The sequence below is a fragment of the Podarcis cretensis genome, assembly GCF_951804945.1.
Source record: "Podarcis cretensis genome assembly, chromosome: 7".
Lineage (NCBI taxonomy): Eukaryota > Metazoa > Chordata > Lepidosauria > Squamata > Lacertidae > Podarcis > Podarcis cretensis.
The window spans coordinates 62,219,602-62,235,735 of record NC_137176.1 but is presented as its reverse complement, the minus strand read 5'-3'; the positions used below and the strand labels follow the sequence as shown (position 1 = coordinate 62,235,735).

The 16,134-nt window shown below is 37.5% G+C and overlaps 1 protein-coding gene across 8 annotated transcripts in view; it reads right to left on the bottom strand.

Moving 5' to 3' along the window:
* The window catches only part of ZFHX4 (zinc finger homeobox 4), a 188,664-nt gene that overhangs the window by 142,295 nt on the left and 30,235 nt on the right, over positions 1 to 16,134 (bottom strand). For 7 of the 8 annotated variants that reach the window (XM_079983018.1, XM_079983022.1, XM_079983024.1 and 4 more), the window contains exon 3: positions 15,123 to 15,625. In XM_079983018.1, coding sequence (XP_079839144.1) covers positions 15,123 to 15,625 — 503 coding nt within the window. The remainder of the gene's footprint in view (positions 1 to 15,122; positions 15,626 to 16,134) is intronic. The other variant, XM_079983023.1, reaches the window with a different exon arrangement.

Sequence of the window (16,134 nt, the reverse complement as noted above, 5' to 3'; positions counted from 1 at the left end):
AACAGAGCTCAGCTTTGTATGTGCAGGATATGAAAAATAATATCTGTGCAGTTAAAAGAATTACCTGAAAACATTTCTGAAATACTTTCCTTGCTATAATTAGTAGGTTGAGAATATAGGATTGTTTCTTTAGGGCCTGGTGGCAAAACTGACTTGTGATTTTACCGTCTCCTTATGATGAAGCTATCTTAAGAGCACAACCCTGAAGCAATGGGAACACAGGAAACTGTCTTATATCAGACCATTGATCCATATAGCTCAGCACAGTTTACTCTGGCAGTGACTCTCAAGGGTTTCAGACTGAATTCTTCCCCAGCTGAATGTGGAGATTCCAGGGACTGAACATGAGACCTTTTGTATGCAACGCCCCTCTTCATTAACTACAGCCCTTCTTGTAGTTTCAATACATAACTGTGCATATTTAGAAATTACTCAACAACATTTGAAAACAAGTGCACACAAAATGACGGAAGACAGCTGACAAAGTTCATACAAAGTTAGTGAAGAGAACTATAATGCTTCATCATAAATGGATCAATCCATGCAGACATAAAGCACATGAGTGTTTCAACTATGTCACAGGAAAACAAATAAACAGAAAGAGGAAGAGGACTTGCCATGTTACTAGTGTGGTGCAACTACCACTGAAAATTTATTTCAGCAGAATAGGTATCCGTGATTCAGCAGTAATCCTGAAAACATTGGTTTGGGGGGATTTTTCATGTTAGTAACTCTTGGAAGGCACAGAAGGTGTCCTGGCAGTGGAATTTTCTGTGTGGTGTTCCCAAATTGTGTAGCTCACATTGCTGATGTAGCATTGATCCTGACCTGCTGGAGCACTGTTTGGTAGCTATCATGCTGCAACAAAAAAGTGATAATTGGGCCAAACAAATGGCTAGATGAGATGAAACAATTGATGACTATGTAGTATATAGCAAAAGCTTCTGAAAGGAGGAAACCCACATCTGCAGACAAATGTGGATTGGGCGGGGCTTGATTATTACAACAAAAAAATAGTGCACAAATGCAGAAGTCACCACAACATGCTACATGCTGTAGAAGAGAGGGGAACATTCTCTCTCTCTCTCTCTCTCTGCCCTCGTAAGCACACACACATCTAACTCAAGTTCCTTTGTCCCGCTTCAGAGCTAGCTAGCATCTTCAAAAGTTTAAAGGTTATCAGTCAGAATTCCAAATCAAACAAAATAAATCATTGGACTAGCAAATAAATGTTTGATTTTTGTTAACCACAGTATGTTTTCTGTTTGTTGGTTTCTATCCGCACTATGAACTTTCTGCATAAACTTGCTCTTAATAAAGGGGGGGGGGAGTGCTTTCTAAACAAATCTTGTAAAACTGTGCCGTTTCGAATCCCATGAAAAACACTGTTGTTAAGACATTGAGGGATGTGTGCTCTGAGGACCATTGCAGGAGCTTTAAGGAAGTTTATTCTGGGATAATGGTATGGTCTTGTTTTCCAAATTACCAAAAGCTCAAAAAAAGTATCCCCTGGTTTTCTGTCATTTTGACCCTTTTTGGTAATCAACTTTTAACCAATAGCATCAGAAATAAGGGGATTGCCTTGAGTGAACCATAGAACATAAAATACTATCACTGGAAAGTGGAACAACCCAATTTGAACTCTGAAGCTAAAATATATTTGAAGTAAGAAATAATGACTGAAGAACATACAAACACCTCTAAAAATACCCTTTCATCAAAGATCAATACATGATTTCTCTAATTAAAAAAGGACACCCAAATTACAGCTTTCCAACTTGTGGACACTTGTACATCCTTTCTTACAGGAGGTCACTTTAATGCTTTGCTTCCTATGTATCCCACAGAGTGCACCAGAAATCAGCGGAAATACTAAAAATAAACCAAAAGCCAAACTCTGCAATTACAACCTGCATTCTGAAAAGTCATCCAATTAATAGAACATTCTAGAATTTTGAAAACCCTTTGAAACTCCCAAGAAATAATAGTAGTTAAGCCACAAGAATTCTGTGTACTGGCTAATGATCACAGACAAGCGACAGCACTTTAATGAGAAATGCCCTGTACCACATCACTGACTGGCATATACTCACTGTTATTAAGCAAAAGGATGAGTTTCTTTCACTCACGTATAAGAAGAACACCATGTAAGTCTTCCCTTTTGACATTACTGCTGTGTAGTGATCAGTGTGTTGGACTGAGGAACCTGGGTTCAAATCCCCAATTTGGTCACCAAACTCACTGAATGCTTGGGACAGTCACTATCTGTCAGTCTTTTGGAGGGTGGGAATGATTTTTATTTGATTTTACAAATTCATTCACAAAAAATCACAATTAATAAAAATTAAAGAGGATTCTTCCGAATCTCTAGACTTCCCTCCTCCCCTCCGTGGCTTCTTTAGTTAACCTTTTCAGCTGCATACTGTACTATAAATCCCCCTAATTTTTCAGTCCTACATTGTATCCAAAGTCTATGTAACATTAAAAGAGTTATTTAAGACTGTCAGCCTAACCTATATCATATATTGTTGTGAGAATAAAGAGACAGGATGGGGATAATTTATTTTTTTCTGTCTTAAGCCACACAGAATAAAGCTCTGATGGTAATAATAATAATAGTAGTTACTTGGGCATTAAAAGAGGTAAAATGCCAAGAATGATGAAGGGTTTTTTGTACTCAAAAATGGCTCACCGTTAAGACCACACCAGGTTCTCAAATGTGGCGCACCCCTCCTATGGTGTGCCCAAAATGTCTCTGCTTAAAAATTCAAAATACCAGAGAAGAATGGCAGATCAAGTTGATGGATTATGCCAAAATGTCTAAAATGTCTGGAAGAATCAGAAATCAGGAAGACCCAAATTTTAATAAGGAACTTTATAACTTATCTTAAAGACCATTGTAAACAGTTAAAATCATTAGTAGGATTGCAATATCACTTGTAGTTTAATGGTGAATTTTGGATACAATGGAGAGATAAAAGGTTTGGATTATTATAAAAGATGCAGGAGGAAATGATTAACAATAAGGGGAGGAGGGAAGTCCAGGAGATTCCTTGGAATCTTGTTTTTATGTTGTATGTTGGAAATGTGACTGTAAAGTTTTAATCTGAAAAACCAAATAAATAAATTTATTTATTTTTTAATAAATAAATGCAGGAGAGACTATTTGCCACCCCCATACAGAACCTGTTTGCACTATGTCAGCCCTCTCCTACATTAAACATGTCCCGTAAACATGACCACATTTCATTGGATGCTTGGACTATGTATCTTGCACTGCCTTCTGTTCTGAATATAGTAGAGGTGCAAAGTGTAATGGTGGCTGACAAATGTGCCTTTTTCTCCTCCTCTCTATTATTTTTGCTAGCGGGGATGGCATCCTAATATCCTAACTTCTGAGGTTACCAATAGTACTACTCCATTATGTAGTAATGGTGAACTAGTCACAAATTTGAGAAAACAAGTCATTACACTGGACAGTGTCAGGAATGCATTAAGATTAAATAAAAATGTATGGACTTCTAACATCAACATCAAGATTCCTTGCATGTCACAATGCATATAACCATTTTCCTTGAGAAAATTCTGGTATCTTTAGTCTATAAATATTTTAGTGTTAACCTAAGAATCCAAAAATTAATCTGGCAGTTAGTTTAGGCATTTTTAAAAAATGTGATAATGTCCTTCAGAAAAAGCTGTTAAGAAACTGTGAACTTGTGGGATGAAAACTGAACTGGTGACATGATACAAAGAGTTACAAAACAAATTAGGAATTAATGGTCCATGTACAACATGGAAAAAAAATCAGAATGGGTTGCCCAAATGTTCCATAGTAAGAGAAGTCTTGCTTAATGTATTTATTAATGATCTGAAAAGGCAATGGCCAATGAGGTGTCAAAGATTGTAGATGACATAAAATAAGTTAGGTTAGTTGTAACTACAAAAGGAGCTTTATAGAGCCACAAGAAAACTAAATAAACGGGCAATATGGTGGAAGGTAAAAATTTAAAAAGAAGGATGTTCTTTATGAAATAGCCCCTGAAGAATGTCTGTGCATTATTTTAGGTGGAAAAGGGAAGCTCTTTTCTCCACATGTAACAAAAATATGTATATTAAAGCAAATGGTTTTCTTGCCTCCCGTTTTGCAGCAATCCTAGTATTAGACAAAGGATGCCGGAGTCAAGTTGACCAGTTTCCCCATACAAAAGCACACAGAAACATTGTTTACCTTCCCGCTGCAGCAGTACCTATTTATCTACTTGCACTGGTGTGCTTTTGAACTGGCAGAAGCTGGGACAGAGCAATAGGAGCTCACCCCATTGCGCAGATTCGAACCGCCAACCTTCCGATCAGCAAGCCCAAGAGGTACAGTGGTTTTGTGCCACCCGCTCCCCTGCCCATGCAAAGATGTTATGTGAATAGGACAAGAAAGGGAACTTTATAAAAAAGTAAGCAACATAAATATAAAAAGTCTCAGACACCCTTACATTTCTAAACCTAGAATTGACAAGAAGCAACTGTCTCCCCACACATTTGTATGCAATTTTTTCTCTCTCATGACATTAAAAGAAAAGAAAAAAGTAGACCACCATGTCACAGATGAGGGGATTGACTGTGTTTTGAAAATTGGCACTTATACCATACATACACACATACACACACACACACACACACAGAGAGAGAGAGAGAGAGAGAGAGAGAGACTGCAGCTTTTCTCTTGCTTTCGTTTCTAAAGCTCAGTTGAAACTAAAGCTGAAAGAGGATGTTATCATTCTATATGTGTACTATGAAAGCACAGAATTCTAGAGGTGAAGGGAATCCCTTACTGTAAAATTACAACTGAACCATTCCTAAGATGTTTATCTAATTCAGCTTTGGGTAATTTGTCCACTACTGTGTGCCACATTAGAAATATACCATCAGTTGTGCAAAGCAGAATTTTTAAATATTTTTATACAATATGATATAGTTTCATGAAATATATGTGAAAATACAACAATTCTTAGTTTAATTTTTTAGAGGAAATCAGCAAAATCTAAGAAAATATTCCCCTTTGCATACCTCTTAAAGTGCGGTTGCACACACTGAATACAATATTTCAGCTTAGGCTTGGTGAGTAATACATAGTATGGAAGATTTTCCTGTATTTTCTTTATAGTGCCTCTGCAGCAGTGCTGACTACTGAAGTTTTACCATGGGACAGCCTGCATTCACTGTCAACAACAATGAGCTCATTCTTCAGTAACTTTTTTTATTAAATCTGATGAACTCTTTTATCTCTGTTCCTTTACCTCTTCCCATAGTTGAACAGGAACTTTTTAGTCTTAAATTCATTTTTTTTAAAATAATAATAATAATAATAATGGAGGGACCACTGTTAACGTTAATATCAGTTGCAGTAGTTTAGACAAAAATGGTTTGAGGATATGGCCTTAGTATGTCTACTAGGTATACAACAGTTCTTAACTTTTAATGTAGAAAAAGTATTTCACTCAGCTGGTTCTGACATTTAAATCAAAGAGACATGTTGGAATACAATGTTAGGTATATTATCCATTTAGGGAAGCTGTTCAGCCTTTGGTGAGTCTGGATACATTTGAGAAGGCAGTGACTAGTGCCTGGGATTAAGAGGGCAACTACGTAACTGGTCAACATTTCAAGAGCAAGCAAAGTTCTTTCAGTATGAAGCAATACACTGAAGCTGGGTCAAACAGTAGAAGCTATAAATAGTTTAGTTTTCTCATGTAACACAAGAGAGAATTAGAGGGAGGAACAATACACTCAATTTAAACTGTTTCTTCAATTTGGTTTTTGCCGTTGTTATGATTTGTTCTTGTGGATTTGCTTGACTTTATATCCATTTCCATTTATTTCAACATCCTCTGCTTTTAAAAACTAAAGTTTATAATAATACCTTTGCTCCCACAAACACTTGCAGTTTCCTCTGGGACCATGTTAGATGAAGACTATATCTGAAGACTATATAGCACATGAGGGTTAACTCCATTTCTCTGGAGACCAAGAGGGTCATTTCCATGACATGCTTGTTTTTGGTACTCCACTAGGAGAAGTTCTGTGAACTTTACTGTTAATATAAACGTGCCCCTGTATTTGGGAAGGGGAGGTCAAACAAACACTATTTCACTATGTGATGTGCCATTCCCAAGAGACAGAAAAAGGAAAAGGAAAACGAAAAGTAACTTACAGCCTCCAGTTCTGGCATTACGAAAGAAGGCTGCTTATGTATTTGCAGTACATTATTTGATTAAGAATAACGTTCACAATAACTGTGTCATTAACAGTTGATCCAGCAAAGCATCACTGTCTGCAATACATGCATAATTCAGTGGAAGTTTACACAAAGCAAGCAAATTTGGGAATGCTATTCCTTTTTGTTACAAAGAGGCATCCCCCTGGCCGAAATATATAATCTACAAACTGAACACATAATGAGGAACTTTAAGGTTTCGGACCAAATCCACATTTTCATTTAGCCCATGCAGCTTCACCATGGTTCTAATAATTTGATCACATCTTGCTCTGACCTTTGTCAACTGGGAAAGGCTTTATTTCCTCTGGAAAAGTCTAAGTTATCTTGTTAGAGATTCTCATGAAAATAGGACTATGTAGCTGTATGTACATACAATTCAGAAAATGTAGAAATCTGTGTACGATATTTATTGTGAATGTAATAGTGCATATATACACTGATCTATGTTGATATCTTATATAGTCAGGATAGCATTCCTGCACATTTTGATAATCACCACTTAGCCTTACAATTTGACATGAAAAAGTTTCATAATTTTTACTCAATAGTCCTCTCACATATCAGAAAAGGTATTCCATTTACTCCCATATAGGGCAAGGATTCCCAGATAAAGCACCTCCCTGGGAAACACAAGAAACATTGTAGGGCACCACGAGATAACAGCTAAAAGGGGCAACAGCCTCCTTATCCCATAATTCTGGCAGATGGTCCAAATAGCAAGCCATTCAAATAGAGATGAAAATCAGCGTATACTGTGACTTGGGGCATTAGTGGCTGTGTGAGGAACATAGAGTGCAAGGGAGAACTAAGCTAAAATATTTTAGGGCAGGGGTGGTACCCACAGAAAACATTATTAGTAGTCACATGCAAGTAAAAAGCACCTATTGTGCCTCAAAAAAGTTTGACAATGTGGACCAGGCTAGTTGACAACTGACATGCTCTGCCCTTTCACCTCTGAAGGCCTGCATCAGGCCAGCTGACAGTCAACCCAATCCACATTTCCAGAGGCATCCCTCTTCAGGTGGAAGGCTGCCCCAGTACCTTATGAGAGCTGTGAAGATGCAGATTGGGCTTGGTGGCTTTCAACCCAGCCTATGATTTCACCTCTGAGCATGCCTGAACCATGCTTTTAAAGTTGCCCCCCCCCCCCTCAGGCGGGAGGCTTCCCCTTGCTGGGCAGCCTCCAACACGATAAGGGAGAGCTATGAAGCTGCTGATTGGCTGGGTGTGAGACATCTGATTCATGTCTTTGAAGGTGAAAGCAGATTCAGTTGGCTGCTTGCCATCCCAGTCCACACCTTCAAAGTTCAGGGGATGAGATGCAACACAGTGAAGGGCTGGATCCAACTTCCAAACCATAGGTTCTTACCTAGCTTTTAGAGCCTAGCTCTAAGGAAACTGCAGATTTATTTTTAAGGTACTGAAAATAAATATTTTAAAATTGATTGTCATAGTACGGTATATATCCTCAACATGACAGAAAGGCCTGACTAAAAATATATGATGTTTAAACAGAATAATAAAGTGTGGGTTATTTACAAATTGTTATTCCCACTAAACTAGAAGCAAAAAGGAACCCTTTAAAATTATTACCCCACCATTTGTTCATTAGCACACACATGCATTTATGTAGACATGAAGTATATTTATATTTTTATAGGCTGATACAAAAATGGTTTCTTAACACTTCCCTTATCATTATACATGTTAATATAATAGCATAATTCAAATTACTTGACACACATAAACAGCCATGGGAATTTAATTTTAGATATTTCAACCCTGAAATGACCACAAATGTTAAATCACTATTAAAAAATGAAATATTTTTCAGTGACAACTATGTTTAAGAGCAAGAAAATAATAACTTTTATTTATCTCTCCAAACAGCTTTCTTTATCTAAACAAATGACTATAGTAAGATTAAGGAAACCATGTTTTGACTCTCGAATGTACCGAAACATTCCAATTTCTTTTCGCACAATGACTTTTATGCAAATAAGCACAGCACAATCTCACAACCTCTTTTACTATCATATTGGGACAATGACAGTTCAATAATTGGAATGGCACATATCTGGGATATTTGATTTTAAATTGGAAACTTAGGAGAAGGCTATTGAAATTTAAATTATGGAACTCTGTTAATTCTACACTGATCAAAGTATCATCATTGCATGCTAAACAAAATATAGCAAACAAATGTAGCTTGTGTTGTAGATGGATTTCTCTCCCCCCCCCTTCCTTTGTTATTTCATACCTACTCTCCCAAATACAATTTTTAATTTTTAACACTGATGCTTTCATCCATAACAAGAATAATGAGGAAAACACTAGCAATGTTCATTGGGGAAATAGTACTCTTGAAGTTACCTAAATCCCAGTTGTCTCATTCATAAACAAGGAGACACAAGCAATGCATTCAATATCTCTGGCTGATTTAAAATCCGAATATGCAAACAGCATTAGAGAATCCAGACAGACTATTCTGCTTCACTGATGACAGATGCAGAGCAAGACCAGTATAATTAAGCTTTCTACTTTGGACCAGACTTGAGGTGGTAGATACTTCCCTTCCAAAAGCAGAAGAGTGCTAGCCGCCCAGCTGAAGAGCAGGTGCTATATGGTATTTACATTTCCTGCTGAGGATGCTCGCCAGCAGGCCCAACCAGCTGACCGTGAAAATTCTTGGCCCTAAGTGACCCAAGGACAGGCTATAAATCTATCCTATAAAATATAGTCAATGCTCCATTTGTTCTTCTAGCCTTTCTGAATGCAATCTTATATATTCGTGATAATTTAGTTTCACTGGGCTATTTTAAAGGCTGGTAGCAGTCATTTGTTGACAAAATAAAGGACCGTAGTGAACTTTTTCTTTAAATAAACATATCAGAGTCAGCAACACCCAGGGGAATCTTGCTTTAGAATTCTTATGCAAAAAGTTATTCTGCATTTAACTAAAAAAGTGAACCAAATATATAAAATCAGATTCTAAAATGATGGCAAGGAAGTACCAAATTAATGTCACTGAAAAGGGATCCAGTTATAAAAAGATGGACTCCACCAAGCACTGCTGTTATGCAAATAGTGTTCATTGCAATGGGTCCCCCCCCCCCGCCCCCAGATCTCTGCATAAGTCTCAATGGAGAGAGTATATCTGCAGTACATGGCATATTGACAGCTAGTTCTCTAGTTTAAAGGTAGGGCGTGAATTTAGCACGCCCTAAACTACCACTTTACATATAAGTTGTACTTGATACAATGTACACAAAAGCAATTTTGAGGATCTTCCTTCAGATACTTGTTGTTATTTTGGTCTGTTGCCTGATGTATTTGTGGTACTGTGTATTACGTACACATGTTTTAAAACATACTCAGTGAACACCTTAAGTCACTGCAATTATTTCTGATGCACAGATTGCATATTCTTCTACACCATAGCAAAATTTGTGCAGTAAGTTTGAGAATATGAGAATGTTAAGTTTCCCTACACATTATCCAATAGAGGCATTGACTGAGATGAGTAGGTGAAGAGGAGGAAATTTTCATTGATTCCTCCTTCCTGTTTCAGCCACTATGTCTTCCCTCCAAATCTGTTCCAGAACAGCACTGACAGTAGCAGAGGGGTTACATGAGGAAGTGGGAATCGGAGAAAATCACATGCTCACCCTTTCTCATAGTGGACGCATCTGCTGAATCATGTTATTGAATAAGAAAACTACTGTGTTGGATTTTATCCTATATTTCCAAAGGGCATATAGGAACCAAATTTTCTGAGTTGAAGAACTATACTACATTCTGTAACAAAACCACATTACACTCACAAGTCAAAAAGACAAATACAGTTTTGTACTGGCACAATGGTGTTCATGGCTAAAGTTGGGGGACTCAACTAACTCACCCCATTTCCCCCATCACAAAGTCCCCGCCTTATGGTTTCCCTAAATATTCACTATTTACAAACAAACAAACAAACAAACAAAATGCTGCTCAAAAATTATTAAAAAGCTATATATGACATTTAGCTGAAATTTGAAATTGTTCACAGGGAATACGTGGACAGAATTCATTCCTGCTTTTGTGCAAGTGGATAATGCCACATGGAAGTCACACAGCTTTGCAGTACATATAAGGCCTTTCACAACTATTTGCATTTTTGTACTATGTGGTCGAGTAAGTGCAGCTCCTTACATTTCAACTGCCAGGAACTACATTTAGCTTACAAACCACAGTTTGGTCACCTCAGCTATAAACACAAAGTGCATGCTTACATATACATAAGGAACAGCCTTGATTATAGTTTTAAATGCCGGTGTTCCAATCGTATGCAAATAGGAAGCACGCATTTTCCAAATACAATCCTGACTGAAATTATTTTTAAGGATTCAGAGGAAAACAGTCTGCTTAGCCATGAATATAGCTTTGTTTGAGCAATAGACATAAATATATTCTGTTGTGGAATCCATATGGAAAGATCATCAACACTTTTTGCTTTGGGTCTTCTGCCAAAATACCATATCCCACATGTTTTCTACTATAAAACATAAAAGAAAAGGTGTTGCTCTGGTCAAATAAAAAATAATGTTTACTAGCGTACATCTACTGTTAAAGCTGCCCAAATCCTGCCAAAGACATTAAAACACCATCTGTAAAACAGATTTTCATTAAATTGATCAGTTTAAAACTAAGCAGTTAGGCAGATGATGCTTTTGAGCTAACCTTTAACCTTCTTAAACTGGAAATAGGTCATGCAACTTTCCTGTTGTTTGAGAATGGGAGGTGAAGTGATCTATTCAAATTGAGCTGACAATCATAACATGAGTAGTGTATGAATCAATAGTTTGTCAATAAAGCAAAAAGCAAAATATATTTTATACATTTAACCTCACCTAACTGCTGCTGTCAGGTGTCCTTAACATTTTAAATGACTATGTAAGAGGAACAAGCAAATAAATGCTCAATAAAACTTATACTTGCCATTAAACCACAAATAACTGAAGCAGTCCAATTTTATTATTTGTTCTCATAATTGCAAAATAATTTTGCTAGCACCCAAATATGTATATCACCCTAAACCTCAGTGTATTAAGTTGAAGTAAGCCTCACTGATTGCAATGTAAACCTACTTCCAATTAAGTGTTCCTAGGATTGTAAGTTAATTGTTCTCATAAAGCAGCATTGCTTTGTCACATTAGGCAACTAATTACACAAATTGCTTCATGAATTCAGTGGGCAGGGGCTGCGGTTTTAATACATTAGTAGCTTTCACATCTTACAAGAGGGCTTATACACAAACAACCAATTTTAGTACTGCTATTGTGATGCATGCAACATCTTTTTCCAAAGCACTGAAGTTATTAACATTGCAGCTGTTGCAAGGAGTCCAGACATTTTGCCTCAAGAAGGCATTTATGTTGCATTTTCCTCTTATTAAAAGTCACAGTGGATGATATCCAAGCAAGACATACTCAGAATAAACGCATTAAAATCAATGTACTTCAGTACATTGATTTCAATGGGTCTACTCAGAGTATGACTAACAGTGATATCATCCAATATTTTGTGAATGGAAAAAAATGGGATTCCCCCAAAGCTTTTCTGCTGTGATCATTAATGCTTTCTGGACTACAGCATCATGGGTACTGGCTAGATTTCAACCCAGGGATACTTCATGTGCATTCAAAACATTCTGAGGGAGCCAAAAAGTACACAGCCGCCTGGCTATTTCTCCTTTCCTCCATTTTTCTCTTTGTTCACCGGACTGGCCCAGTTAGTTGAAGGGAAGACTGGAGGCTACATTTTACAGCAGGCAGAAAAGGAGAGTGAATGAAGGCATTAATGAAGAAATGGAACGGGAAACACAAAACACAGCATGCTCTCCCACTGACGTGGAATATTTAACGGAATTAGCAAAGCTTTGTAATTGTGATTTGGCAACTCTAGAAATGACTGACTGGTGCCTGCGACACCACATTTCCTAAGCCAGGCCTGTGCCATTTGGTAAATTTGTCATTTATTTTTATTGAACCTTAGAGGGTGAACACTTACTAGTTAAGTGTAAGCCAAGCTCCTTTCAACAAAGGGGAATAGCCTCTTCCTCCAAACCTACTCCAGGCATTGCTCTCACACCCTTTAATGGACTATTCTCCAAGTGTGGATCCCTATGTAGCCAAAACAGCACCATCCATGGACAAGAGAGAAGTATTTGCAGTCTTGGGGGAATCCCAAGACTTGCAAAAGTACAAAATAACTTTGAGGGGTGAAACCCCCAACTGGGGGGGTGGACAGGGACTGCCGATCACAATGTAGGCTGGCCATGTTCAGTTGGCACAGAATGCTGGCTGACATTTGGAGATAAAACAGAAAATGGGGAGGAAGGAAAGGAGATAAAACAGTGAAATGGGGCATTACTAGCTGACTGGAACTCTCAACAGGTACAAATCAGACTGCAGCTTTTTGTTGCAGCATGGCCCCAGCATGTTCTATTTTCTCTGTCTTCTCAAGAGTACTGGTATTGTAATTAAATCTCATGAGAGGGTAGCATAGCAGGAAGATAACCATATTGTGGGATTCTATAGTTTCTTAAAGCTACAAAATGGTCTACTTAGAATTGCTGCAAGAGCATGTGCTTTACAAAGAGCACTGTCTTTCCCTGGGCTTCTAAACAGGATAATGTAAATGGAAACACTTTACTCAACTATTTAAATACTATTTGTGCTGTTGATATACAAATGATAGATACATACAAGGGTAGGGGAGGTCTACACTTTACAGAAGGAGAAAAACATTTGCATGGAAAATAAGCTGAGCCCCTGCTCCCAACCTGTACTGTACACTACTGCTTTACACAATTCTGCCTGCCCCCCAACCCAGCTCCAATACTAAAAGTGAAATAAGCTGGAGGAAAACAGCTTAAAGCAACAGCAGACATAACATCTTACACCAGTTTGTTTTGGAGATTTGTAAAGGCCTATAAGGTCTATAAAGCTCTGCTTTGGTGGGTAAGTGTCTAGAATGTTTTGATCAATTCATGTTCCATATAGTTATATTTTTTTTCTGTGCAAAATTCAAATTTAGACTTTTATTCCACCTTAAAGTGGTAGCAGATAACACTTTCAGCAATCTGCCAGCAAGGAGGTGAATTTAATTGTGGATGAATCAGGTCAAGCATGTAAAGGTCAGCTTAGGCTAATATCCTAAGGTCTGAAAGGGAAACGCTGAAAGCCAAGTATGGTCAGAAAAGTCTCCTATAAAGTGGGGAGGCCAGCTTGTTCACAACCACCAGCACAATTTGCTCACCCCGAGCAAGGAAGCTGAGGTTGTTGTCAACCAACTCCTACTTACAGCAGACCCAGTGAAATCAATGGGCATGACTACCTAGGTATATTGATTTCAATAGGTCTAGTCTGATTAGCAGTTAATTGTATACAACCCTCTGCCTTTAAATACTAATTCATTCCTTTTAGGTATTAAGGAAGATATGTGAATGCATTTGAGTTTGGTTATCAGTGTCCTGTATGGTCAGACTTGCATTTGGTATCCAAACACAGAAGTAGATATATACATCTACATTCTAAAGCAGATATGGATTTAAATCTGTAGTATTTACATCCCCTTCATTTGCTGTCTGCAGGATACAAATGGAGTATATTATTTTCAGCTACATGTCTGCCATTTGTTTCAACAAAGCGGTTTATGCACAACCAACGATAGAACATTCATTTTATTTGCCTATAGAACTGCTGATTTATTTACTTATTTATTTATATGTGTGCAAATTTTATAACAGCATTTTAGAAAATTCATGCTTATTATTCATGATAAAGTTAAAGGCAAGCTCTAGTGTATGTGTGATACACTTTCCACGTGGACTTTCTCACTATATTTAAAATACACTGACAAATTGTTATATCCTTGTGGGAAAAAACCTCCAACAAAATAGTGCTTGATATCTGAAAGCCATAAATAAATGTACAACACTTTATACATAAACCAAGCCCAACAGGACAATCCAGTAAACAAAACAAAATAAAATCCAGTAATTGGGGTTTGGAAAAAGTCATGGCATGATCCAGTAGTAAATGATATTTGCCACTCCCACACATATAGTTTTTCCCCAGGCCAGAAAAAAAGTGTGTTTGCCATTACGCTAATATTTATCTGCACCACACCCTTTCATGTAAAATAATTTCATAGTACAAAATGATTATTGACTAATCAAAAGCAAAGGTAGGCAAACAGATATCAAGAGTTTGCTTCTGAATACTCATAGTAATACTGTGATACAAGTGTGTGTTTTTACTATAAAAATTGAGGTGGAACATTTTGGGTTGGGATCATTTAAACATCCTCAATGCTAGGAGCCATTTCCTTTCCTATACAAGCTATGCAAGTATCACATAAAGTACACAAAAGAATTCACAGTTAACAGTTAGCTAACAAAGGCTATTATAGAATTTAGAAGAGAAACTCATTTAGCCATTTGCAACACAAGAAATATAAATTTAAGTTTAGGACGTTAGGCTGCATCCAATGCCCATTAACTTGGGACTAAACTCCATCTAACTCAATGGGACTTGCACCTGAGTAAACATACATATAGGACTGTGCTGACAGTGATATATATATATAAAGGTTCAAATAAAGGGAAAGCTAAATGAGCTACAAGGTATAACACTTTCCAGGTGCAGCGCTTCTAGCTCAGTAGTCTATTTTTTGTTGCTTTATTAAGAGTATGTTCAATAAGCCTCTAATTTGCACATCACTCAAAAAAACACGGTTCTGCTAACATTTCAAGAGTTAACTGCTGCTTCCTATTTCAAGCCAACTTAAATTGCTGGTGGGTGCTTACCTTGTAAAGTTTCAGGGCTGCCTCGTGTCTGTGATTGGTGGTATGTAAGCGCAATTTATCCACACTGTTGGTGTAGTAGTCACAGGCATTACATTTTAGGTGAACTGGGTTGCCAATGGCAATGCACTTCAGCCTCCACTCGTTAGTTTTGCCTCCTTCTTTAATGTGAGCCACCAGTTGATATTTTTGCATGTGTTTGTCAGTCTTGCAGTGAAGCTGGAAGTTGGCTTTGAGCTGCGTGTTGTAGTTACAGAGCTTGCATTGGTAGATGTCTCCAATTACAGCCCTCCACTCCTCTTCAGGGAGAGAACGTTCACTGCTCACATGCACACTTAGGGCCTCCAGGCTGTCAGAGGTGAATTTGTTGCAAACAGCACACTGGAATAGCTTCAGCGCTGGGTCACTGATATAAGGTGACAGCTCTCCTGCAGTAAGGAGGGACAGGTCATCACCCATTAGCTGACCACTGGCAAGCCGGATTTCAGGTGGCAGCTCATTATTTACTACAGGGGAAAAAATTAAAAGGGAAAGTAGAGACCAGAAAGTATAGAGCACATATACACACATACACACACAAAGGAATCTATAAAATAAAGCCTTGACAAGGGGCTTGCTTTCTCTAGAGCTTAAACTATAAAAAGCTGTAATAGGATTGAATCAGGATCAATTACAATCATCCCTTTCAACTTCTAAATTCCCTCATCAGATAGCTTTAATTACTCCTACTGGGCATGATGTCATCCTGGAATTTTTATTTTCAAAGGCATGAGAGTTGATCAATAAAATAACAAAACAGCTAAGCTTTTGCAACTTAAAAGCCTAGATTAACCCTACTAAACTAATTTTAGTTTCAATATAGCCTTTAAAAGCTGCTAATTGTACTTCTCAGATATATATCACACATATGCATATATGAAAAACAGGGCTGCGATGATTCAGAAAGTAACTTCCATTTCACGACTTTCAAATAATATAATACACCCTATTGATCCAAAAGCTTTAATTGGACAAC